Below are 27,126 nucleotides of genomic sequence, written 5' to 3'. Positions count from 1 at the left end.
AAATCAGGATCATTTTATCATTAAACATTCCCAAATTCTAAACTAGCAAGCCAAGGGAGAAATTACCCTGTGTGTAGAGATAAACTGAAACTAGTACTTGCTCTGGAGAAAATAAAGTGGAGTTGAGGTCGAAGATCAGCCATGATCTTAATGAATGGCGGAGCTGGCTCAAGGGTCCGTATGGCCCACTCCTGGTCCTAATTCTTATGATTTTATGTTGTTGGAAGTATCTGCTTCTTCGAGGTGCACAGCATAGTTTAGTCCTATACAGCCCAATTTCGCGTGTCGACCTGTCTGTTATACCCAACTCTGAGTGTGCACACATGTATAATTGATAATGGACTTTAAAGAATGGTACAAACTTGAATCCATCTGCCTTCGTTTCTTAGAAAAAATATATATTTTACATCACCAGTGAATCCAAGCTAGGTTTAATAAGCAGGAATTATGCATGTCGCTATAAGAACTATGCAGCTCGAACATAGCATATGTACAACTGTTAAGATGTTCATATGGGACATAATACAGGTACTAACAATTTCATATGGAACAGGTACACATTGTAATAGCTAAGATCGAACATAGTAGTTAAAGATACCAAGAAGATCAGAGTTACTGTGAAGGCTCTTTGCCCATCAAGTGTTTCTTGGTGTTATTCTGCGGTTTCAGTAAGATAATATAACATTTCGGAGCAAAAATACAAACAAGCAAACCAAAGCTTGATGCCCAGATAGCAAACACCTCTACAGCCACAGTGTACTTTCCAGGAGAGCTTACATAAGCTGGAATAAAAGTTATCCAAACGGCGCAGAAGATCAGCATACTGAACGTTATATATTTTGCGTCATTGAAATTATCTGGAAGTTTCCGGGCAAGGAAAGCGAGCAGGAAACAGACAGTGGACAGAAGACCAATATAGCTCGACACAAAATAAAAGGCTTTCAAAGATCCCACGTCACATTCCAAAATAATGATGTCTCTATAATAGGTCATGTTTTTCACTGGATAGGGAGGTGATACAGTTAGCCAGATTGTACAAATTAAACCTTGAATAAATGTAAGGATGAGCACGCCTAACCGTTGCTGTGTGGGTCCAAACCAGTTCATCACGCTGTTGTTAGGGAGAGTTGCTTTAAAGGCTATCACAACAAGAATGGTTTTCCCCAAAATGCAGGAAATACAGAGAACAAAAACAATACCGAACGCAGTGCGGCGCAACATGCAGGACCACCCGTTTGGTTCCCCAATGAAGGTGAGTGAGCACAGGAAGCAAAGCTTTAGTGCGAAGAGGAGGAGGAAACTCAGCTCGGAATTGTTAGCTTTAACAATCGGAGTTTCTCGATACCGGAAGAAAACAGCAGCTGTGGCCAGTGTAAAACACACTCCCATTAAAGCAAGCGTCACTAACACATATCCCAGAATCTCTCCAAATGAAAGAAATTCTATCTTCTTGCCAACACATCGATCTTTTTGTGGATTGGACCAGTATTCCAAAGGACACGTCACACAATCTTCGGAATCTGAAAAGATATAAGGTTCCAGTTTTTAATACGAAAAGCACTCGTGAGCACAGAATTGCACAAGCTATAGCTGTCTTTACATACCTGTGGTATTGCTAATCTCGCCATCGGCGCACTCTGCACAGTCAAAGCAACATATGGGCTGCCCTTTCCTGCTTACTTTTCTTGTTCCAGGTGGACAGGGTTCAGAGCAAATTGCACGTGGAATCTAATCAAAGGAAAACATATTTTGTTTTCCATCTCATAGAATCGTAGAATGTTCACAACAACAAAAATAACTTGTATTTATATAGCGCCTTTAACATAGTAAAACATCCCAACGCGGTTCACAGGAGCATTATAAGCAAAAATTTGACACCGAGCAACACAAAGAGAAATTAGGGCAGGTGATTAAACGTTTGGTCAGAGAGGTAGGGATTACGGTGCATCTTAATGGAGGAAAGAGAAGTAGAGAGGCGGAGAAGTTTAGGCAGGGAATTCCAGAGCTTAGGGCCTTAGCAACGAATGGTTGAGTGATTATAGTCAGGGATGCTCGAGGCCAAAATTAGAGGTTGTGGGGTTGAACGAAATTACAGAGATAGGGAGTGGCGATGCCATGGAGAGATTTGAAAACAGGAACGAGAATTTTAAAATCGGGACATTGCTTAATTGGGACCCAACGTAGGTCAGCGAGCAGAAGGAGGATGGGTGAACGAGACTTACTGCGATTTATGACATGGGCAGCCATGTTTGGACATAAGAATATAAGAATTAGGAGCAGGAGTAGGTCATTCGGCCTCTCATGCCTGTTCCACCATTCAATAAGATCATGGCTGATCTTCTACCTCACCTCCACTTTCCTGCATCCACCCCAGATCCTTTGATTCCGTTAATGTCCAAAAATCTATCGAACTCTGTCTTGAATATACTCAAAGATTGAACACCACAGCCCTCTTGGGTAGAGAATTCCAAAGATTCACCACCCTCTGAATGAAGAAATTTCTCCCTATCTTCATCCTGAATGGCTAACCTCTTATTCTGAGATTGTGACCCCTGGTTCTAGTATCGTCAGCCAGAAGAAATATCCTCTGTGCATCTACCCGGTCAATCCTGCAAGAATTTGTAACCTTTATTCTTCTAAACTCGAGAGCATATAGGTATGTGTACTCAATCTCTCCTCATAGGACAATCCCCCCATTGTTCAGTAGACCACCTCCCGCCTCCCCCCCCCCCCCCCCTGAACCAGTCTGGTGAACATTCGTTGCACTCCCTCTATTGCAAGTATTTCCTTCCTTATGTAAGGAAATCAAAACTGTACACAGAAACTGGGGCGTTACTTAACCGGAAACCAATGTAGGTCAGCGAGCACAGGGGTGATGGGTGAGTGGGACTTGGTGCAAGTTAAGACACGGGCAGCTGAGTTTTGGATCACCTCTAGTTTACGTGTGGCAGAATGTGGGAGGCCAGCCAGGAGTACATTGGAATAGTCAAGTCTAGAGGTAACAAAGGCATGGATTAGGGTTTCAACAGCAGATGAGCAGAGGCAAGGGCAGAGATGGGCGATGTTATAGAGCGGGAAATAGGTGGTCTTAATTATGCTGTGGTATGTGGTCAAAAGCTCATTTCAGGATCAAATATAACACCAAGGTTGCAAACAGTCTGGTTCAACTTCAGACAGAAGTTGGAGAGAGGGATGGAATCAATGGTCCGGGAACAGAGTTTGTGGCGAGGACCTAAAACAATGCCTTCAGTCTTCTCAATATTCAATTGGAGAACATTTCTGCTCATCCAGGACTGGATGGCAGACAAACAGTCTGACAAGTTAGGGACCATGGAGGTGTTAAGAGAAGTGGTATTGAGGCAGAGCTGGGGGTCATCAGTGTACATGTGGAAAATGATGCCGTGTTTTTGGATGATGTCACCAAGGGGCAACACGTAGGTGAGAAATAGGAGGGGGCCAAGGATAGATCCTTGGTGACATAGAGGTAATGATGTGGGTACAGGAAGAGAAGCCATTGCAGGTTATTCTTTGGCTATGATTAGATAAATAAGAATGGAACCAGGCAAGTGCAGTGCCACCAAGCTGGGTGATGGCTGAGAGGCATTGGAGAAGGATGGGGTAGTCAACTGCGTTAAAGGCTGCAGGCAAGTCTAGAATGTTGAGGAGGGTTAGTTTACCTTTGTCACTGTCATAAAGGATGTCATTTGTGACTTTGATGAGAGCCGTTTCGGTACAGTGGCAGTGGCGGAAACCTGATTGGAGGATTTCAAACAGGAAGTTGTGGGAAAGATAGGCGCAGATTTAGGAGGCAGCAACACATTCAAGGATGTTGGAGAGGAAAGGGAGGATGGCGATGTGGTGGTAGTTTGCAAGGACAGAGGGGTCAAGGGTTGCTTTTTGGAGGAGAGGGGTGATGACAGCAGATTTGAAAGAGAGGGAGATAGTACCTGAGGAGAACAAGCCGTTAATTATGTCAGCTAACATGGGAGCCAGAAAAGGAAATTGGATTCGGAAGATACTGCACAGAAGGAGGCCATTTGGCCCATCGTGCCTGTGCTGGTCACGAAAGTAAAAGCCCATGGGATCCAGGGCAAAGTGGCAAGTTGGATCCAAAATTGGTTCAGAGGCAGGAAGCAACGAGTAATGGTTGATGGGTGTTTTTTAACTGGCAGGATGTTTCCAGTGGCATTCTGCAGTGCTCAGTAATAGGACCCTTGTTTTTTGTGGTATTTATCAATGATCTAGACTCGAATATAGAAGATATGATTAAGACGTTTGCAGTTGATACTAACATCAGCTGTGTGGTTGATAATGAAGAAGAAAGCTGCAGACTGCAGGAAGATATCAATCAACTGGTCAAGTGGGCAGAACAGTGGCAAATGGAATTTAATCCGGAGAAGTGTGAGATAATGCATTTTTTGGAGGTCTAACAAGGAAAGGGAATATGCATTAAATGGTAGGATACCGAGAAGTGTTGAGGAACAAAGGGACCTTGGAGTGCAGGTCCACAGATCCCTGAAGGCAGCAGGCCAGGAAGAAAGGTGGTTAAGAAGGCATATGGAATACTTGCCTTTGTTAGTCGAGGCATGGAATACAAGAGCAAGGAGGTTATGCTTGAACTGTATAAAACACTGGTTAGGCCACAGCTGGAGTACTGCATCTATTTAAGGTCAGCGCATTACAGGAAGGACGTGATTGCACTGGAGAGAGTACAGAGTAGATTTCCGAGGATGTTGCCGGGAGTGGAGGATCTTAGTATGAGGATAGATTGGATAGGCTGGGTTTGTTTTCCTTGGAACAGAGGAGGCTGTGGAGAGAACTCATTTATGTGCATAAAATGATGAGGGGCCTAGATATTTCCCTTAGCAGAGGGGTCAACAACCAGGGGGCATAAATTTAAAGTAATTGGTAGAAGGTGTAGAGGGGAGTTGAGGGGAAATATCTTCATGCAGAGGGTTGTGGGGGTCTGGAACTCACTGCCTGAAAGGGTGGTAGAGACAGAAACACTCATCACATTTAAAAAGTACTTGGATGTGCACTTGAAGTGCCATAACCTCGAGCCGGAAAGTGGGATTAGGCTGGATAGCCTCTTGTTGGCCGGCGTGGACACGATGGGCCGAAATGGCCTCCTTCCGTGCTGTAAACTATTATGATTCTATGATTTGGTCGAGCTTTTCAATTAGTTCCACTCCCCTGCTCTATATAATATTTCTACGTTTTTCCGTCATCAGGATTTGTATCAAAGAATTGCAAACGTCAACTAACACTTGTCAATTTCACGCAGATTTTGAAACTAAAAGACATTTAAGTATGTTCAAGTACTTACATCACTGGAATTGTGAAATTATATTGTTTTCTAATGGGTTAACTCTGGGCGAACTATGGACCATGTCCCTTTGCCTATTATAACTTAGATAATGCTGTAGAGTGATGATATTTATAGGTAATATATCAAGCATAATTTGAATAAAAACTGCTTTTGTGAACTGCGCAATTAATCTAAATATCCTAATTATGTGGAAAAGGAAAAATAATACGCTGCTTTCTGCTAAATTATTTAATTATCAACATTTGTGACCATTCAGCGACATCCAATACTCCAATACTGAGAGACGAGGAAAAGATGAGAAATTGGTGGCTGTGAGCATAGTTTGGAAACTCGTTCCTTCATCGTCGCTGGGTCAAGATCCTGGAATTTCCTCCCTAGCAGCACTGTGGGAGCACCTTCTCCGCGCGGACTGCAACTATTCAAGAAGGCGGCTTACCACCACCTTCTCGAGGGCTATTAGGGATGGGCACTAAATGCCAGCCTCGCCAGCGGTGCCCAAATCCAAGAATTAATTTTTTTAAAGATCCTTAGAATTCAGTGCTAATTTGTAGAAAATAGAACGCAATTTGTGGGGGAGGTGGAGGTGCAATTCTACGCTTATTGGTGCAACTTGCCTCTCACTTCACATTCACTGTCGCTGCAGATTTTTTTCCAAGCTAATTATGATAATTTCATCTGTTAGCTCTGAGTGATTAACTGAAGATCATTATTGTATACGGGCCACTTGAACGAACTAATCCCATGATAGTCATCATCCAACTACATCCAGATTGAATCTTGTTGAGACGAATTAATAACAACAATAACAATAACAAAACGGAAAAGAATCTCGGCGAAACAGCAGTATTTTCAAGACCATCAAAAAGTTATGATGGAAAGAAAAGAGAGATAAAAAAAGGAGAGCAGGCTGCCCTGTGAATTGGTCTAGAAAGCCGGTCAATTGTATTAAACTATGGCAATTAGGGATGGGCAATAAATACCGACCTTGCCAATCACGCCCACATCTAAAGAAATAATAAAAACGCACACACGCAATTGTTTGGAATTTTGCGGTTCTGAAGCTCAGTGCTTTTTCACGGTTTTTCAACGACAATCTTCAGGAACATACCTTACTTCCACCGCTGCTCCATACGATATCCCCGATATTCAGGACAAACTCTTGTCCCAAAGGCGCGGAACCATCATAATAGCCAATGTTTACAATTTCTACAGTTCCCTTCACATTCCTTTGCAAATTTATTAATTCGTATGTTGGGACTGGATCACCATTTTCATCAAAATACACGATCTCCCCAGTCTCAGTGGTGAAATGGACTGTGTGTAGGTAATGGAGGAGCTACAGAAGAACATTGCATGTAAGTCTTCACCTGTCAAAAGCATAAGGTGCACATAGATATATACATTCAAATTCATGTATATTAACTGATAACCGAAATGCTGGAAAAGTACCACAGGACAGTCAAAGAATTAAATAATCTTTGAGCGACGACCATTGGTTTCATTCACATGTTTCTGAACATGGGTCATAGCTTAAAATAACAATGATAGCTGTGGCTCAGTGTCAGCACGTTTGGGTCTGAGTCAGAATGTTGTGGGTTAACGTCCCTCTCCAGAAATTGGATTATATCATCCAGGCTGACATTTCAGAACAGTACTGTAGGAGTGCTGCACAGTCCGGTGCGCCGTCTTTCATGTGAGACCTTCAAATCAGAAGTAAAATACCCCACAGCAGTATTAGAAAGAGCAGGAGAGCTCTTCCCTTGTCCAGACCAACACCTATCCCTCAACCAATACCCAATAGAGATGATCTGATCATTTGTCACTGCGCTGTTTATGCGACATGGCTGTGTACAAATTGATTACCTTACAACAGTGACTGCCCTTCAAAAGTATGTCATTGGCTGGAAGCGTGTTGGAAGGTCCTGAAGTCGTGAAAGGCGCTACTAAATCCGTTTCTTTTTTTCTTTACTTGTCCCACTACCACCCCTTTTACCCTGCACCCTCATCCCTTTTGTCATTTAATCTCTCCTGCCTTGCATCCTATCACAGACCTTCCTCTTTGTTCTCCCCACCACCTCTTTTCACTGCCTCTGTACTTGACTAAAACCTGTTACATCTGTAACATTTTCTAGACCTGAAACGTTTCTCTTTCCACAGACGCTGCCTGACCTGCTGAGTATTTCCAGAGTTTCCTGTTTTATTTTTACAATAATGCGTCTTTTTTTATATCAGCCTTACTGTTGCAGGAATTTATTGGCTTGAAATTCACTTCTAGTATTCTCTTTTTTTTCATGTTTTGAGTATTGGCGTGTTATTCTTTTTATCTCATTCGCTGAAGATATGGTCTGATCCTTAAAATATAATTGGTTGCTAAAGTACAGCGTGAACAAGGTGTCACGGATGAAAATTGAATAATTAACGCGTCAAACCACGGTGATGCCTGTCCACATTGTAGGTGCTTTCTATCTGGGAAGGGTTGCGCTAAAATAAAAAGTACATGTTTTCCTACCTGCCACGGCTCAAAATCTTCAATCTGAGCACATGTGTCATTGATAAAGGGCCCATTGCCTTCTTCACACAACAGCAGATCGTGCAGTGCGTGAGCGACAGCATAGACCGCTTTGTACACGTGGTAGGAACTTCCATCCATTATTGCTGGAAGATATGCGTTTTCTATCCCATCCAACTGTTCCTGCCCTGTGCATTGCTGCACCTGAAATGCAGAATTTCTTGGGTGTGTCATATTATCCGTCCTTAAAGAGCACGCGAATAGAGTTTCCCAAAACTCCTTCACCAAAATGCTGTCAGGAAACCTGGAAGGATGAACTTTGAGAAGATGCTCTCTGAGGCGGACTATCTCTGTCCTGCGGGTTGCGGGGCCAATTGTCCCAACCAGAAGACTTGCTCTTTCTTCAGGCGGGAGTAGATCTTCTGTAACCCAGCCTTCACTTCCAATCCACTGGATGCCGGTTACATTTTGACGCTTAATTTCCTTAAGCAAAATTCGCATCTCTCCGGGATGAAAAAACCCAACCACGACCCTTGTGGTCGCCTGTTTGATCACCTGCACGACTCTGCTTATTTTCTCCGCAGGATCAGTCCTGTAAAATGACTCAGAGTACGCAATGCAAACCCCAAATTTCTGAGCCTGTTCAATGAACTCACGCATTCCAAAATTACCGTAATCGGTGTTACTTCTCACTGTTCCAATCCAAGTCCAGCCGAAGGTTTTCATCAGTCTAGCGAGAAGTTTGGACTGATAGTTGTCGCTTGGTATAGTTCGAAAAAACGTCGGGTATTCTCGCTTATCGCTGAGGCAGGCGCAAGTAGAGAAGTAACTAACCTGTATAGAAAAGTATAAATATATGGAAACTTGCCTTCAGCGTTCTTTGAATTGGCTATACACAAGGAATTTATTGCAAGCTTTTCATTTCGAATCATTAGATGTTTGTATATAATTAGAATATTAAAGCATTCAACCATTAATTGGGATTAATAGGACAATTTTCAATATTTTGCATAAAAAGTGACAAATTGTGGGCTAAAATTCCCATTGATCGGTATTGTAGTTGCATCAAACTAGTTCCAATAGATTTCAAACATGCGAATGCGCTAGTGGAATTGTAAATATGTTCCAATATAACTTATTTATTACGATTTTTTTGTCGCTACACATTGCGACCAGAGCAATTCATGCCCTGGATCGAGTAACTCAGTCTTGACACGGCATCCAACCTGGGACTTTTTTCGTGTTTTTGGTTGGCTTCCATTCGCGGCAATGCACTAAAAATTGACCGAAGAAAGCCAAACATCGTCTTAATGAAAATGCAGTTAAATACTTGGCACGTTACCATCGGAATTCCGAAAGACCCAATTGTCCTTGCAGCTACGATGGAGGACGTGGATATGTCACAACCAACAATGGCAGCGACCTTGGAGGACCCTCTACATTCTGGGTAATCGATTAGTTCTTCTTGTCCATTGACCAAAGCGAGCGCCGCTTTTGATGCAATCGCGGAGGAGGAGCAGTCATCGAGGATCTTATATCCCAAAGTTATTTTTGGTAGAAGAGCTTTATTCTGGTTTATTTCTTCAATAGCAAAAATCATGGTCTGCACCAAGCGAAAGGTTGACAAGAGAAAACTGCGGGACATATAAAAAGATCCGATACATAATTCAATCAGATATTACACAATATAACTAGAACACATTTTTTTCGTTTTGTAGATACACCGAAACCCAGGAAAAAAATATTCAGACAGTAACGACCATCAGCTGGATTTTTCTCTTTCTAATCAGAAATATGATCGGAAGCCCCATTCAAAGGAATATTCTCATCGAATGGCGAAACAGGAGCCCTGTACTAAATAGCTATAGCTAAATATATATGTAGTAATTGAAAGTGGCTGCAGTTACATGTATTCACATTATAATTTCAATTATCTTGACTGTTCAATTAATATTCGCCAACGTTGCTATTTAGTTACTCGATTAAGTGGTTATATTAAACATTAACCCTAAACTGCTACAACTGTACAGGTTTTGATGAGACCACACCTGGAGTACCTGGAGTTTTGGTCTGCGTATTTAAGGAAGGATATACTTACATTGGAGACTTTTCAGAGAAGGTTCACTAGGTTGATTCCGGAGATGAGGGGGTTGATTTATGAGGATAGGTTGAGTAGGTTGGGCCTATACACATTGGGGTTCAGAAGAATGAAAGGTGATCTTATTGAAACTTATAAGATGATGAGGGGGCTCGACAAGGTGGATGCAGAGAGGATATTTCCACTCATAGGGGAAACTAAAACTAGGGGACATAGTCTTAGAATAAGGGGCCGCCCATTTAAAACTGAGATGAGGAGAAATGTCTTCTCTCAGAGGGTTGTAAATCTGTGGAATTCTCTGCCCCAAAGAGCTATGGAAGCTGGATCATTGAATATATTTAAGGTGGAGATAGAATGATTTTTGAGCGATAAGGGAGTAAAGGGTTATGGGGAGTGGGCAGGGAAGTGGAGCTGAGTCCATGATCAGATCAGCTATGATCTTATTGAATGGTGGAGCAGGCTTGAGGGGCTAAATGGCATACTCCTGCTCCTACTTCTTATGTTCTTATGAGTGATGATATTACATTTTAATACATGTTGTCACAAGAAAAGATGGATCAGGTTGGTCACAACAAATGCATCAAATATCCATGCACGCCATAAACTTTCTACTTTTTCACACTCACTTCGATAAGACACAACCCGGATATTGCGGTGAGTAATGTGAAGGCTATCAGTGCTCATAGTTATTATGCAATAAATTGGACAACAACTAGCGGTGTCCGCACATGCGCAGTTAAACAAGCAAATCAAGAAGTTGCTGCCCCATTGCCCTGCTCGTCCAGAAGCTTCTCTATAAAAGAACCTCAGAGGGAGATTCTACATTCAAATATACCTAAGGGCAGGAAGTTCGGGTATCTATTCACTATACAACAACAATGACTTGTATTTATATAACGCTTTTAACATAGTGAAATGTCCCAAGGCACTTCACGGAATTATTATGAGATTTTAAAAATGTGATACCGAGTTGCATAAGGAGAAAGTAGGGCAGGTTTGGTCAAAGAGGTAGCTTTCAATGAGCATCTTGAAAGAGGAAAGAGAGGTAGAATGGTGGAGAGGTATAGGTAGGGAATTCCGGAGCTTAGAGCCCAGGTAGCTGAAGGCACAGCCACCAATGGTTGTGCGATTATAATCAGCAATGCTAAAGAGGGCAGAATTAGAGGTGATGTGCGGCTGGAGGAGATTACAGTGATAGTGAAGGGCGATGCCATTGAAGGAATTGAAAACAAGGATGATAATTTTGAAATTGAGGTGTTGCTTAATCGTAAGCCAATGTAGGTCGGTGAGCACAGGGGTGATGGGTGAACAGGACTTGGTGTGAGTTGGGTCATGGACAGCTGAATTCTGGATCACCTCTAGTTTACATAGGGTAGAATGTGGGAGGCCAGCCAGGAATGCATTGGCATAATCAAGTCTAAAGGTAACAAAGGCACAGATGAGGGTTTCAGCAGCAGATGAGCTGAGGCAGGGGCGCAGACGGGCGATGTTAAGGAGGAGGAAATAGATAGCCTTAGTTATGCTGTGGATATGTGATCGATAGCTCATTTCAGGGTGAAATATGAGACCAAGGTTTCGAACAGTGTGGTTCAACCTCAGACAGAAGTTGGGGAGAGGGATGGAGTCAACGGATAGGGAACAGAGTTTGTGGCGAGAACTGAAAACAATGGCTTCAGTTTTCCCAATATTTAATTGGAGAACATTTCTGCTCATCCGGAACTGGATGTCAGACAAGCAGTCTGACAATTTGGAGACCGTGAAGGCATCGCGACAAGTGGTAGTATGGTAGAGCTGGGTGTCATCAACATATATGTGGAAACTGACGCTGTGATACCCACTAAACACGCCAGGAAAAGTTTGCCCATTCAAATGAAAGTGAGTTGTTCGCTGCACAATAAGTCTTAATTACTGCCAAACAACCGCTCCTGAACTGAAAATGTACTTTTACAAATGGAGAGTTTCATTCCGTCAGGTTTTAATTATTGTTGGAGAATTTAAAAATATATATTTGTTTTGCTTTTTCTTTCACTCTTTAATCTTTCTCTCTTAATCCATTTTTATGTTGCAACTTTTTATTTCGCTTTCTGTACAAGATTTTAAGAATTAAATATTCCAACTTAACTTCATGCTTTGGACTCTGCGAGTCTCAGCAAGAATTCTTCAATCTGATTGGTTGAAGAGCCTGGCTGTTTGCTTGCGCTGCTCACACGGATCCCAGATTCCCTGCAAAGGATACTGCTTGATTTGCCGTAAATTGCCGTGAAAAAGCCCACCGAATTTCTGTGGCCAGCTGTAAACTCAATGAAGGGTGAGTGCTGTTGCTTCGCTGCTGATCGCAAAATCTAGGCCGCTAATTGAAGTACAATAGTAGTTCATCTGGCTCTACATACACTGCAGCTGAATCTGTGCCTTATACGAAAATAAAACGATTTTGTAACCAATTATCGAGCAACCTTTACATTAGGAAGAAGGAAATGACGGAATTATCAACCCAAAGTTAAGATCTTAGTGGTGGTATCTTTGCAGACACCCGCATGTGTTTTTAGTTCCAATCTAATTCATTGAATTCGCTGCCTGTACAACACCTAGTCGTCTAAGGTGTTCAGAACAGCAGATATTTCTCCTCAGTTGCACTCTGGACTCCACGATTCAGAATGTTTCACGCTATTCAGCAAATATTAGGTTTCATAGCAACTGTACCAGAGTGTCGGACATGCTTTAGTACATCTTTGCCGATCAGTGTTCAGATTATATTAATAGATAGTAACATAACATTGCTTTACTAGTTCCAATATCAGCGCTGCCACTCAACATCCAATCCCAGTGTGATATGTATTTAACGTACCCTCGACGCATTACATTTACTATTAGGCTTTCCATTAGAAATTCGTCTTCAATACGCCGCGACTTTTATCGAGGACTGGCAATATAAAGGCTTTACAAGAATTAAATATTCTACTCTCGATTAATTCTACGTTTTACTTCGATGTACAATGTTAAATTTAATAATTGAAGGATGATCATTCTGAGGAAATTATACTCCGATTCAACCCACCAGATGATAATTAACCATCGATTCCAGAAGATTATATATCGGACTGGTGAAGGAGTGAAGTTTTTGGTTTTGCACAGCAAATGAAGGGACAGTTGTTCACGGAAAGAGGTCGACTCACCCTGTGCATTCTGTCTCTGTTGGAGTAAAGGTAAATGTAGGAACGTCCTGATTCGCATCTACATGCACGGTAAATATTCCACCCAGGATGATATCCCCATCTTCAGATAAATCGGGTAAATTATCTTTTGCTCGACGCTTACAGGCGATATCCTGCGTTTCACGAGCAGACGTAGCAGCTAGCAAAACGAAAATCAAAAACCGAGTCATTGTTTATTGCAAGGGATCTTTCACTAGATAAGGAAAAATCTTAGATTTATATATTGCCTTACATGGCCTGAGGACGTCCCAACGCGGTTTACAGACAATTAATTACTTTAGAAGTGTAACCACTGTAGGAAATCTCTAACTATGAAATGGTGCACATTGGGACAAATCTATTAATTCAGTTGTGTCACACTATCGGCTGGTCGAATCTACAGAGAATAGAATTCACATCTCATAAAAATAGGTAAACTTTGAAATCCCAGCAGAGAGTAACAATTTTCCGATGAAACAACTACCAGTGCCCAGAGAATGTAACAAGTTTTGATCCTGCTAATGATCACCATCAGGTATGATTTTTAGATATCAGAATATCGCAGCACCCGTTTTATCTCCAGCAACTGAAAACATAGAAACATAGAAACATAGAAAATAGGTGCAGGAGTAGGCCATTAGGCCCTTCTAGCCTACACCGCCATTCAATGAGTTCATGGCTGAACATGCAACTTCAGTACCCTCTTCCTGCTTTCTCGCCATAACCCTTGATCCCCCTAGTAGTAAGGACGTCATCTAACTCCTTTTTGAATATATTTAGTGATTTGGCCTCGACAACTTTCTGTGGTAGAGAATTCCACAGGTTCACCACTCTCTGGGTGAAGAAGTTTCTCCTCAGCTCGGTCCTAAATGACTTACCCCTTATCCTTAGACTGTGACCCCTGGTTCTGGACTTGCCCAACATTGGGAACATTCTTCCTGCATCTAACCTGTCTAAACCCATCAGAATTTTAAACGTTTCTATGAGGTCCCCTCTCATTCTTCTGAACTCCAGTGAATACAAGCCCAGTTAATCCAGTCTTTCTTGACAGGTCAGTCCCACCATCCCGGGAATCAGTCTGGTGAACCTTCGCTGCACTCCCTCAATAGCAAGAATGTCCTTCCTCAAGTTAGGAGACCAAAACTGTACACAATACTCCAGGTGTCGCCTCACCAAGGCCACGTACAACTGTAGCAACACCTCCCTGCCTCTGTACTCAAATCCCCTCGCTATGAAGGCCAACATGCCATTTGCTTTCTTAACTGCCTGCTGTACGTGCATGCCAACCTTCAATGATGATGTACCATGACACCCAGGTCTCGTTGCACCTCTCCTTTTCCTAATCTGTCACCATTCAGATAATAGTCTGTCTCTCTGTTTTTACCACCAAAGTGGATAACCTCACATTTATCCACATTATACTTCATCTGCCATGCATTTGCCCACTCACCTAACCTATCTAAGTCACTCTGCAGCCTCATAGCATCCTCCTCGCAGCTCACACTGCCACCCAACTTAGTGTCATCCGCATATTTGGAGATACTACATTTAATCCCCTCGTCTAAATCATTAATGTACAATGTAAACAGCTGGGGCCCCAGCACAGAACCTTGCGGTTCCCCATTAGTCACTGCCTGCCATTCTGAAAAGTACCCATTTACTCCTACTCTTTGCTTCCTGTCTGACAACCAGTACTCAATCCACGTCAGCACACTACTCCCAATCCCATGTACTTTAACTTTGCACATTAATCTCTTGTGTGGGACCTTGTTGAAAGCCTCTGAAAGTCAAAATATACCACATCAAATGGTTCTCCCTTGTCCACTCTACTGGAAACATCTTCAAAAAATTCCAGAAGATTTGTCAAGCATGATTTCCCTTTCACAAATCCATGCTGACTTGGACCTATCATGTCACCTCTTTCCAAATGCGCTGCTATGACATCCTTAATAATTGATTGCATCATTTTACCCACTACTGAGGTCAGGCTGACTGGTCCATAATTCCCTGTTTTCTCTCTCCCTCCTTTTTTAAAAAGTGGGGTTACATTGGCTACCCTCCACTCGATAGGAACTCATCCAGAATCAATGGAATGTTGGAAAATGACTGTCAATGCATCCGCTATTTCCAAGGGCACCTCCTTAAGTACTCTGGGATGCAGTCCATCAGGCCCTGGGGATTTATCGGCCTTCAATCCTATCAATTTCCCCAACACAATTTCCTGACTAATAAAGATTTCCCTCAGTTCTTCCTCCTTACTAGACCCTCTGACCCCTTTTCTATCCGGAAGGTTGTTTGTGTCCTCCTTAGTGAATACCGAACCAAAGTACTTGTTCAATTGGTCTGCCATTTCTTTGTTCCCCGTTATGACTTCCCCTGATTCTGACAGCAGGGGACCTACGTTTTTCTTTACTAACCTTTTTCTCTTTACATACCTATAGAAACTTTTGCAATCCGTCTTAATGTTCCCTGCAAGCTTCTTCTCGTACTCCATTTTCCCTGCCCTAATCAAACCCTTTGTCCTCCTCTGCTGAGTTCTAAATTTCTCCCAGTCCCCGGGTTCGCTGCTATTTCTGGCCAATTTGTATGCCACTTCCTTGGCTTTAATACTATCCCTGATTTCCCTTGATAGCTACAGTTGAGCCACCTTCCCTTTTTTATTTTTACGCCAGACAGGAATGTACAATTGTTGTAGTTCATCCATGCGGTCTCTAAATGTCTGCCATTGCCCATCCACAGTTAACCCCTTAAGTATCATTCGCCAATCTATCCCAGCCAATTCATGCCTCATACCTTCAAAGTTACCCTTTTTTAAGTTCTGCACCATGGTCTCTGAATTAACTGTTTCATTCTCCATCCTAATGCAGAATTCCACCATATTATGGTCACTCTTCCCCAAGGGGCCTCGCACAACGAGATTGCTAATTAATCCTCTCTCATTACACAACACCCAGTCTAAGATGGCCTCCCCTCTAGTTGGTTCCTCGACATATTGGTCTAGAAAACCATCCCTCATGCACTCCAGGAAATCCTCCTCCACCGTATTGCTTCCAGTTTGGTTAGCCCAATCTATGTGCATATTAAAGTCACCCATTATAACTGCTGCACCTTTATTGCATGCACCCCTAATTTCCTGTTTGATGCCCTCCCCAACATCACAACTACTGTTTGGAGGTCTGTACACAAATCCCACTAACGTTTTTTGCCCTTTGGTGTTCTGCAGTTCTACCCATATAGATTCCACATCATCCAAGCTAATGTCTTTCCTAACTATTGAATTAATCTCCTCTTTAACCCCACCTCATTTTCCTTTTATTCTATCCTTCCTGAATGTTGAATACCCCTGGATGTTGAGTTCCCAGCCCTGATCATCCTGGAGCCACGTCTCCCTATTTCCCAATTACATCATATTTGTTAACATCTATCTGCACAGTTAATTCATCCATCTTATTACGGATACTCCTAATTCAAATCTAAATCGTAATTAAAAAGCAAAGTTAGGGAAACATTTCAACAATGGAGAGGTTGAAGATTAACTTAATTAAAATCTGCCACTGATTGAGGCCACATCTTGTTCTCTCAGACACGGCAGGAAACTGAGGCCAGGCATCTACATCAACATTTAATACATTTCCTGGACTGCTAATATATGTGTAACAATCTCATTGTTTACTTGTTTTGCACTTTAAATCAAATCTCCGTACAATATATATATACCTGCGCAGAATCTGGTTCAATACATGATCATTCGTGGATATCTTTCTGTGGCATTTCACATACACAGATGATAAAACATCACCCTCTGACTCGATAAGTTGGGAATATATTGATGATCATCTATTTATCGAACATTACTGCCGGTAATCTACAATTATATTTTATATATACGACAACTTAGCACCACGATGAATAGCGGGACTGACAGTCTGCACCTATTGCCGTGTATATGATACTGTTATAAGACAGAACGGTACTGCAAAAGCGGTATCAACGTTCTCTTTATTTAAACGGTATCAAAGTAGGGAACATAATGAGTGCTTCGCCAAGGGGAAATCCGACTGTGAACTTGAAAAAACAGGTTTGATGTATTTCTATAGTAAGTGGGGAGACATGTGGCAGTGCATAGAGCAACAGCAAAGGGCACCCAGAGAACTGTAACTATGATGAACTAAAGGTGGAGGGGAATGCTCGATTAAGGATGAAGGAAGACATATGGGTATGGACGGTGGCATCATCAGAACAGATGTGATGGAGAACCTTGGAGAATGAAATAGTGTCCTTCCTGGAAGCAGGGTGGGGGAAGTGTAGTTAAGGTAGCTTTGGGAGTCAGTGAGCTTATACTGAATATTGCTAGTCTATTGCCAGAAACAGAGAGAGAGAAGTCGAGGAAGGGAAGGGAAAAGTCAAACATAAGAACATAAAAATTAAGAGCTGGAATAGGCCATTTGGCCCTTTGAGTCTGCTCTGCCATTCAGCAAGATCATGGCTGATCTTCTCCCTCAACGCCACCTTCTCTTGAAGGCATTACAACTTAATGCCCCTCGTTCCCCAAAATTTATCGACCTCTGTCTTGAATATGTTCAACGATCGAGCATCCACAGCTCTCTGGGATAGAGAATTCCAAACATTCACAACCCTTTGAGTGAAGAAATTTATCCTCCTCTCAGTCCTAAATGGTCGACCCTTTATTTTGAGACTGTGACCCCGTGTTCTAGATTCTCCAGCCAGAGGAAACACCTTCTCAGCGTTAACTTTATCAAGCCCATTAAGAATTTTATATGTTTCAATTCGATCACTTCTCATTCTTCTAAACTCTAGGGAATATAGGCCTAGTCTACTCAATCTCTCCTCAGAGGAAAATTGCTTCATCCCAAGAACCAATCTGGTGAACCTATGTTGCACTCCCTCGAAGGCAAGTAGGCCTTTCCTTCGGTAAGAAGACCAGAACTGTACACAGTACTCCACGTGTGGCCTCACCAATGCCCTATATAATTGCAGTAAGCTGTCTAATCCCATTCTAACAAAAGCTAACATACGATTTGATTTCCTAATTGCTTGCTGTACCTGCATGTTAACTTTCTGTGATTCATGTACAAGGACATCCACGTCCCTCTGAATGCAAACATTTCCCAGTCTCTCACCATTCAAAAAATATTCAGTTTATTTGTTTTTCCGATAAAAGTGGATAATTTCACAATTCCCATATTGTATTCCATTTGCCATATTCTTGCCCACCTGTCTATATCTCTCTGCAGCCTCTCCTCACGTTTCCCACCTAACTTTGTTTCATCAGCAAACTTGGATACGTTACACTCAGTCCCTTCACCTAAGTCATTAATATAGACTATAAATAGCTGAGGCCCAAGCACTGATCCTTACGGTACCCCGGTAGTTACAGCCTGCCAATCCAAAAAAGTCCTATTTATTTCTACTCTGTTTTCTGTCCATTAACCAATATTCAAGCCATGCTAATATATTACCCCCAATCCCACGAGTCCTAATTTTGTGTAATAACCTCTTGTGTGGCAACTTATCAAATACTTTTTGAAAATCCAAATACACTACATCCACTGGTTCCCCCTTATCCATCCTACTAGTTACATCTTGAAAAAGCTCTTAACAGATTTGTCAAACCCAATTTCCCTTTCATAAAACCATGCTGACTCTGCCTAATCATATTACGATTTTCTAAGTGTTCTGGTACTACGTCTCCAACAGATTCTAACATTTTGCCTACTACAGATGTCAGGCTAACTGGCTATTGTTCTCTGTTTTTTCTCTTCCTCCTTTCTTAAATAGCGGGATTGTATTTGCTACTTTCCAATCCTCGGGGACTTATCTAGAATCTAAGGAATTCTGGAAGATTAATACCAATGCGTCCACTATTTCTGCAGCTACCTATTTTAAAACCCTAGGACGCAGGTCATCAGATCCAGGGGGATTTTCACCACTTAGTCCGATTAATTTCTTCAGTACTATATATTTACATATACTGATTTTTTAAAAGTTCCTCATTCTCTATAGACCCTTATTTCCAGAACGATTTTTGTGTCTTCTACCGTGAAGACAGATACAAAGTATTTGTTTAATGTCTCTGCCCATTATAATTTCTCATGTCTCTGCCTCTAATGGGCCTATGTTTATTTTCACTAATCTCTTTGTATTTACATACACATAGAAACATTTACAATTTGTTTTTATGATGGTCTCTTGCTAATTTACTCTCATTCATTTTTCTCTTTCCTTATCAATTTCTTGGTCCTCCTTTGCTGAATTCTAAAATCCTCCAAATCCTCAGGCTCACTACTATTTTTGGCAACATTATAAGTCTGTTCCTTTGATCTAATGCTATCTTTAACTTCTCTCATTAGCCACAGTTGGACTACTTTTCCCGTGGGATTTTTGTGCCTTAAAAGGAATGTATATTTGTTGTAAATTATGCTTTAATTCTTTAAATGCTAGCCATTGTTTGTCTACCATCAAACCTTTTAATGTTGATTTCCAATCTACCTTGGGAGATGGACCATGTGAAGGTGAGAGAAGGGTGGAGTTGGAAGCAAATTGAATGATATTATCTACTTCAAGGTGAGAGCAGGTATCAACACTGACATAGTCATCAATGTACCAGAACAAGATGTGAGGGAGGGGACCTGAGTAGAAGTGGAACAAAGAATGTTCCACATATCCCACGAAAATGTTGGCATAGCTAGGACCCATGCAGATTTTCTTAGCAACATCTTTTATTTGGAGGAAGTGAGTGGAGTCAAAGGAGAAGTTGTTCAGTTTGAAAATATTTTCACACCCTGAGCTTTAGGTCGCTTTTCATTTTAATTATCTGCTCCACTCCCACTCTGACCTTTCTGACCTGGACCTCCCACACTGTTCCAATGAAGCTCAATGTAAGCTTGAGGGACAGCACCTTTACAGCCTTCCGAACTCCACAATGAATTCAACAATTTCAGATCGTAACCTCTGCCCCTAATTTTTCAGATGGGAACTGTTGATGTTTTTGCCATTCCCATTTACTCCTCCAGGCCCATCTTTTTACTTTACTTGTCTAGTTGCCATCTCCTTTTGCCTCACATTATCATCCCTTTTAACATTCAATCTCTCCTATTTTCACCCTATCACAGACTTTCCCATTTGTTTTACATAGGAATACATAGGATATATAGCACAGAAACAGGCCAATCAGCCCAACCAGTCCATGCCGGCATTTATGCTCCACTCGAACCTCCTCCTGTCTTTCCTCATCTAAATTATCAGCATAACCCTCTATTCCCTTCTCCTTCATATGTTTGTCTAGCCTCTCCTTAAACATATCAATCCTATTCATTTCAACCACACCCTGTTGTAATGAGTTCCAAATACCACTTTTTGGGTAAAGATGTTTCTTCATAATTCCCTGTTAGATTTCTTATATTGATGGTGTCTTGTTATGTTCTTCCCCACAAGTGGAAACATTTTCTCTATATCCACTCTATCAAAACCTTTCATAATTTTAAATACCTCTATCAGATCACCCCTCACCCTTTCAAGAGAAAAGAAAGCCAGCCTGTTCATCCTTTCCTGATATATATACACTCGCATTTCTGGTATCATCCTTGTAAATCTTCTCTGTGCCCTCTCCAGTGCCTCTCTGTCCTTTTAATAATATGGCAACCAGAACTGGACACAATACCCTAAGTGTGGTGTAACCAAAGTTGGATACAGGTTTAGCATAACTTTCCTACTTTTCAATTCTACACCGTTAGAACCCTATTGCTTGGATTGCTTTATTATGGTCTTGCTGTGTCGCAACTTTTCGTGATTTGTGTATTTGTACTCTAAATCCCATTGTTCCTCTACCCATGCAAGACTCACACCCTCCAAGTAATAAGTGACCTCCTTATTCTCCCTACCAAAATTTAATAACTCACATTTATCTGTGTTGAACTTTATTTGTCAATTATATGCCCCTCCTGTAATTTGTTACAGTCCTCCTCAGTATTGACTATCTACCCAATTTGGTGTCATCCGCAAATTTAGAAATTGTGTTGTTGATTCCAACGTCTAAATCATTAATATAAATTGTGAACAACAGTGGTTCCAACATTGATCCTTGTAGAATACCACTACCCACCTTCTGCCACTGTGAATAGTTACCTTTTAACCATACTCTCTTCTTTCTGTCTTGAAGGCAGCTAGCTCTCCTTTCTGCTACTTGTTCCCTGACTCTGCATTCTCTGATCTTGTTCATCAGGCTATTATGGGGTACCTTATCGAAGGCCTTTTCAAAATCTAGATAAATAGCATTTATCTGCAGTACCATTGTTTACTTTCTGTTACCTCTTCAAAACATTCAATGAAGTTTGTCAAGCAAAACTTCCCCTTTTGAAATCCATGCTAACTATTCATTATTATATTTTTGGTTTCTAGATGTTTTTCTTTTTCTCCTTTAGTAAGGATTCCATTATTTTTCCCACCACTGATGTTAAGCTGACTCATCTATAATTCCCTGGACATGTTCTATCCCTCTTCTTAAATATAGGTATTACACTAGCTATCTGCCAGTCCTCTGGCACTACACCTTTTTCTCACGAATTATTAAATATGTGTAGTAATTCCTCTTCTATCTCTTCCCTAGATTCTTTTAAAATGCATGGAAGCAATCCATCCAGACCAGGGGTTTTATTTTCTGAGTTTGATTACTTTATTTAATATATCCCCTATTTTAATTTTAAATGCACTTATCTCATTACTAATCTCATCATCCAATGTCATGTCCACCTGTTCTATCACCCTGGTAAATACCGAAGCAAAACAATGATTTATTATTTCTGCCATCTCTCTATCATTACCTGTGTGATTATCCTGCCTATCCCTTACTGGCCCTATTCCCATCCCAACCTTCCTTTTTTACTGATGTGCCGGTATTTTTACTATTTTGTTTTATGTTCCTTGATAATTTAATTTCATAGTTTCTCTTTCCCTTTCTAATTGTTTTTTTGACATACATACAGCTACTCCAATCCAAAAAACAAATGTTCACCACTACTCTCTGTTACCTGTCACTTAATTACCAATTTCTTATCCATTCTGCCACTGTCCATTTTATCCCATGGGCTTAACTTTGCTGGAAAGCCTATTATGAGGCACTTTTTTGAATGCCTTTTGGAAATCCATGTACACACATGTCACACATCAACCACATTGCCCTCATCAACCCTCTCTGTTACCTTATCAAAAAACGCGATCAAGTTGGTTAAACACGATTTGCCTTTAACAAATCCGTGCTGACTTTCCTTAATTAATCCACACCTGTCCAAGTTGTTAATTTTGTCCCTGATTATTGTTTCTGAAAGCTGTCTCACTACCAATGTTGAACTGACTGGCCTATAGCTGCTGGGTTTTTCATTACACCCTTTGTTGAATTTGTTGCAATTCTCTAGTCTTCTGGTATCACCCCTGCTTCAAAGGGGATTGGAAAATCATGGCCAGTATCTTTGCAATTTCTTCCTTCACTTCCCTCAGCATCCTAGGATGCATCCCATCCGATCTTGGTAATATATCTACTTTAAGAACCGCAAGTCTTTCTAGTACCTCCTCTTTATCAATTCTTATCCCATCCAGTATCTCCTCTACCTCTTCCTTTACTATATCTATGGCAGCACCTTCTTCCTTGGTGAAAACTGATACAAAATGCTCATTTAGTATCTCAGCCATATCCTCTGCCTCCATACAAACTCTCCTTTTGGGACCCTAATCGGCCCCATCCCTCTTCTTACCAACCTTTTGCTATTTAGATGCCTATAGAAGACTTTTGAATTACCTTTTATTTTAGCTGTCATTCTATTTTCATACCCTCTCTTTGCCCCTCTTATTTTCTTTTTCACTACTCCTCTGAACTTTCCATATTCAGCCTGATTCTCAGATGTATTCTCGACCTGACATCTGTCATACACACTCTTTTTCTGCTTGATCTTACTTTCTCTTTCGTCATCCAGGGAGCTCTGACTTTAATTGCCCTACCTTTCCCCTTAATGGGAATGTACCTCGACTGTGCCCAAACTATTTCCTTTTCAAAAGTATCCCATTGTTCCACGATAGTTTTGCCTGCCAATCTTTGATCCCAATTTACCTGGGCCAGGTCCGTTTTCATCCCACTGAAATTTGCCTTCCTCCAATTATGTATTTTTACTCGAGATTGCTCCCTGTCCTTTTTGATAGCTAATCTAAACCTTATGATACTATGATCACTGTTCCCTAAATATCCACCTACTGACACTTGCTCCACTTAACCTATCTCTTTCCCAATAATCAGATCCAGTAATGCCTCCTTCCTCGTTGTGCCAGAAAACATACTGATCAAATAATCACTTCATAAATTCTCCTTCCTCATTGCCATTTGTGCTGTTTTATTCCAGTCTATATTAGGATAGTTGAAGTCCCCTTATTATCACTACAAATGTGCTCCTCCATAATTTTCCCACTATTTGGTGGTCTATAGAATACACCTATTATTTTAATGGCACCTCTATTGTTTCTTAACATTAACCAAATAGATTATGTCCTTGACCACTCCAGGATATTCTCTCTCTCTAGCACTGCAAAATTCTCCTTAACCAATACTGCCACACCACCTCCTATCTATCCTGAACACCCTATATCCAGGAATATTTAATATTAATCTTTCTCCTTGTCCTCACAGGTAGTGCGTACATCGTACCTGTTGGACAGGTCCAATGTCTGCAGGACCTCCTTCTCAACCTCTCCTAAATTTCCACGATACAGCTCCCTAAATGTTACAAACTCCCTTTCCTGAACCTGTGCTTTTCTCGGGGATATGACTGCATTCTGGATAAATCTCTCTCGAAATTCCTCCACCTCCCTTATGTCTCCAACTCACATTCCAGCTCAATGATGCAGAGCCGGAGAGATTCGAGATGGAGACATCTCCTGCAGACATGTTTGCTCAAGACAGTCTCATTGTCTACAAACTCCCACATACTGCAGTCCAGACACACAACCTGCTCTTGTTCTTTCCTCATCCCCCCCTTTCGCTGTCGCTGCACTTGCTTAAAACCTGCTATATTTCCAATTTTTTTCAGTTATTACAAAAGATCATTGACCTGAATTATTAACTCAGAATCTATTTGGCTTGAGTTAAGGGGCAGAACAGGGTGGTGGGTGTCTAATATGGTAGAAATGATGAGCAAATCTGTGAACAAATGTCAGACATATTTGGAAAAAAAACAATTGAGTAGTGATGATGGTGGCTTCAATTTTCCTAATACAGACTGGGATAATGTAAACAGAAGGAGGGAGAGAAATTCCTGAAATGTGCACTGAAAAACTTTCTAGATCAGTTTCCAGTCCAAATTGAAGCCAAGGGGATAAAAGGGGCAGTAGTACCATGGATAGAAAACAGTTTTGGTGAATGGCTGTTTTTTTGTACTGGGAAAGAGTTAAACAGTGGAGTAACCCTAGGTTCAGTTCTAGAACCACTACTTCTTTTGATATACATTAATGACTTAGACTTGGGGATACAGGGCATAATTTCAAAAAGCTGGAAATGTAGTAAACAATGCGGAAGATAGTAATAGACTTCAAGAGAATATAGGCAGGCTGGTTGAATGGGCAGACACATCACAGAGGAAATTCAATGCAGAAAAGTGTGAGATGATACATTTTGGTAGGAAGACTGAGGCGAGAGATACATGCTAAATTGTACAACTTTAAACGGAGTGTAATAAGTGAGAGATCTGGGCGGGGTGGTTGTGTACACATCTTTGAAGGTGAGAGGACAGGATAAGTTAATAAAGCATATGGGATCCTGGGCTTTTTAAACTTGAGATATATACAAAAGCCTGGAAATTATGCCAAACATATAAAACACTAGTTTGGCCCCAGCTGGAATATTTTGTCCAATTCTAAACACCCCACTTTTGGAAAGACGTGAAAGGCTTGGCACAGATTGGTTCCAGGGTTGCGAATTATAGTTATCTCTATGGACTGGAGAATCTGCGTTGTTCTCCTTAGAGCAGAGAAGGGTATGAGGAGGTTTCATAGAGGTGTTTAAAATCATGAAGGGTTTCAATAGAGTAAATAAAGAGAAACTATTTCCAATGGCTAAATGGTTGATAACGAGAGAGCACAGGTGATTGACAAATGAACCAGAGGCATCATGAAGAAAAACATTGTCACACAATGTATGGTTAGTATTTGGAATGCACTGCCTGGTAGGGTTGTGGATACAGATTCAATAGTAGCCTTCAAAAGGGAATTGGCTAAATAATTCAAGGAGAAGAAATTGCAGGGATATGGGGTGAGTTCTCCCGGTGTCTTAGCTAACATATATCCATCAGCCCTAACAGCACTAAAACAGATTATCTGACCACACATTATTCTTCGTGGGATCTTGCTGTGTGGAATTTTGCTGCCATTCACAGCATTGCAACAGTGAGTACACTTCAACATTACTTCAATAGCTAGCAAGCATTCCTAAGGCCATGAAAGGCAGGTTATTTCTTTATTTCTTCCTTTCTTTTTTAATTTCTAATGAGATAACACAGGCAAATTGTGGACCACGTTCCTTCATTGTTGCTGTGAAGTGATGATGCATGTAATATATCAAACATCATTTTCAGCAACAGTTAATTTTGTGCATTATTGGTTTATCAATTGCACAATTGATTATCTAAATGTTCTGGAAAATAAATTACTATTCAATTCTTCAGTTGTCATGATTTGTGACCTTTCGGCGACCTCCAATGTCCCAATGCTGAGAGACTGTGGCCTAGAAAGAATGATCCAATTTGAAGTTTGTTTAAAAATAGTTGAGAAATGGGTGGCTGTGATCATAGCTTGGAATCAGTCGAATTCAGTGCTATTTTGTAGAAAATGTGGAGGGGGGAGGCTTGCAGGTGGAAATTGTAGGCCTGTCGGTGTAACATACCATACGTTCGGCGATCTTCCTCGCTGAAATGCTCACCTCACATTCAAAAAGCTTCCCGCTGGAGTGGTACTAAACTACAGAACCAGTGAGACCCTGTTCAACGTTTGTCATCTCCAGGCCAGATCCAAGACTTCCCATTATCTGTGCGAGCTACAGTACGCAGATGACATTCAGAGACTGAACTGCAAGTCATAGTCAACATTTTCACTGAGGTGTACAAAAGCATGGGCTTTACACTAAACATCCATAAGTCAAAGGTCCTCTACTAACCTGACCCCATCACACAGCACTGCCCCCCCAGTCATCAATTTACAATCTATATTAACAACTTTGAAGAAGCGACTGAGTGTAACGTAGCCAAGTTTGCTGACGATACAAAGGTGGGAGAAAAAGCAATGTGCGAGCAGGACACAAAAAATCTGAAAAAGGACATAGACAGGCTAAGTGAGTGGGCAAAAATTTGGCAGATGAAGTATAATGTTGGAAAGTGTGAGGTCATGCACTTTGGCAGAAAAAAATCAAAGAGCAAGTTATTATTTAAATGGAGAAAGACTGCAAAATGCTGCAGTACAGCAAGACCTGGGGATACTTGTGCATGAAACACAAAAGGATAGTATGCAGGTACAGCAAGTGATCAGGAAGGCCAATGGTATCTTGGCCTTTATTGCAAAGGGGATGGAGTATAAAAGCAGGGAAATCTTGCTACAGTTGTACAGTGTATTGGTGAGGCCACAACTGGAATACTGCATACAGTTTTGTTTTCTATGGAGGCCGTTCAGAGGAGGTTCACTAGGTTGATTCTGGAGATGAGGGGGTTAACTTATGAGGAAAGGTTGAGGAGGTTGGGCCTCTACTCATTGAAATTCAGAAGAATGGGAGGTGATCTTATCAAAATGTATAAGATTATAAGGGGGCTTGACAAGGTGGATGCAGAGAGGATGTTTTCACTAATAGGGGAGACTAGAACTAGGTGGCATAATCTTAGAATAAGGGGTCGCCCATTCAAAACTGAGATGAGGAGAAATTTCTTCATTCAGAAGGTTGTAAATCTGTGGAATTCGC

At 41.3% G+C, this 27,126-nt stretch overlaps 1 protein-coding gene across 1 annotated transcript; it reads right to left on the bottom strand.

Moving 5' to 3' along the window:
• Positions 1 to 612: 612 nt before the first annotated feature.
• On the bottom strand, positions 613 to 9,438 carry LOC139265442 (extracellular calcium-sensing receptor-like). Its single transcript, XM_070882450.1, has 5 exons — positions 9,181 to 9,438; positions 7,839 to 8,672; positions 6,438 to 6,665; positions 1,605 to 1,728; positions 613 to 1,520 (listed from the first exon to the last, which is right to left on the bottom strand). The coding sequence occupies exons 1-5, from the start codon at positions 9,436 to 9,438 to the stop codon at positions 613 to 615; spliced, it is 2,352 nt and encodes a 783-aa protein (XP_070738551.1).
• Positions 9,439 to 27,126: the final 17,688 nt, after the last annotated feature.

This window comes from Pristiophorus japonicus, chromosome 6 (assembly GCF_044704955.1).
Source record: "Pristiophorus japonicus isolate sPriJap1 chromosome 6, sPriJap1.hap1, whole genome shotgun sequence".
NCBI classification, from domain to species: Eukaryota; Metazoa; Chordata; class Chondrichthyes; family Pristiophoridae; genus Pristiophorus; species Pristiophorus japonicus.
The sequence above is the reverse complement of the archived record's forward strand: the minus strand, read 5'-3'. Positions and strand labels throughout refer to the sequence as shown.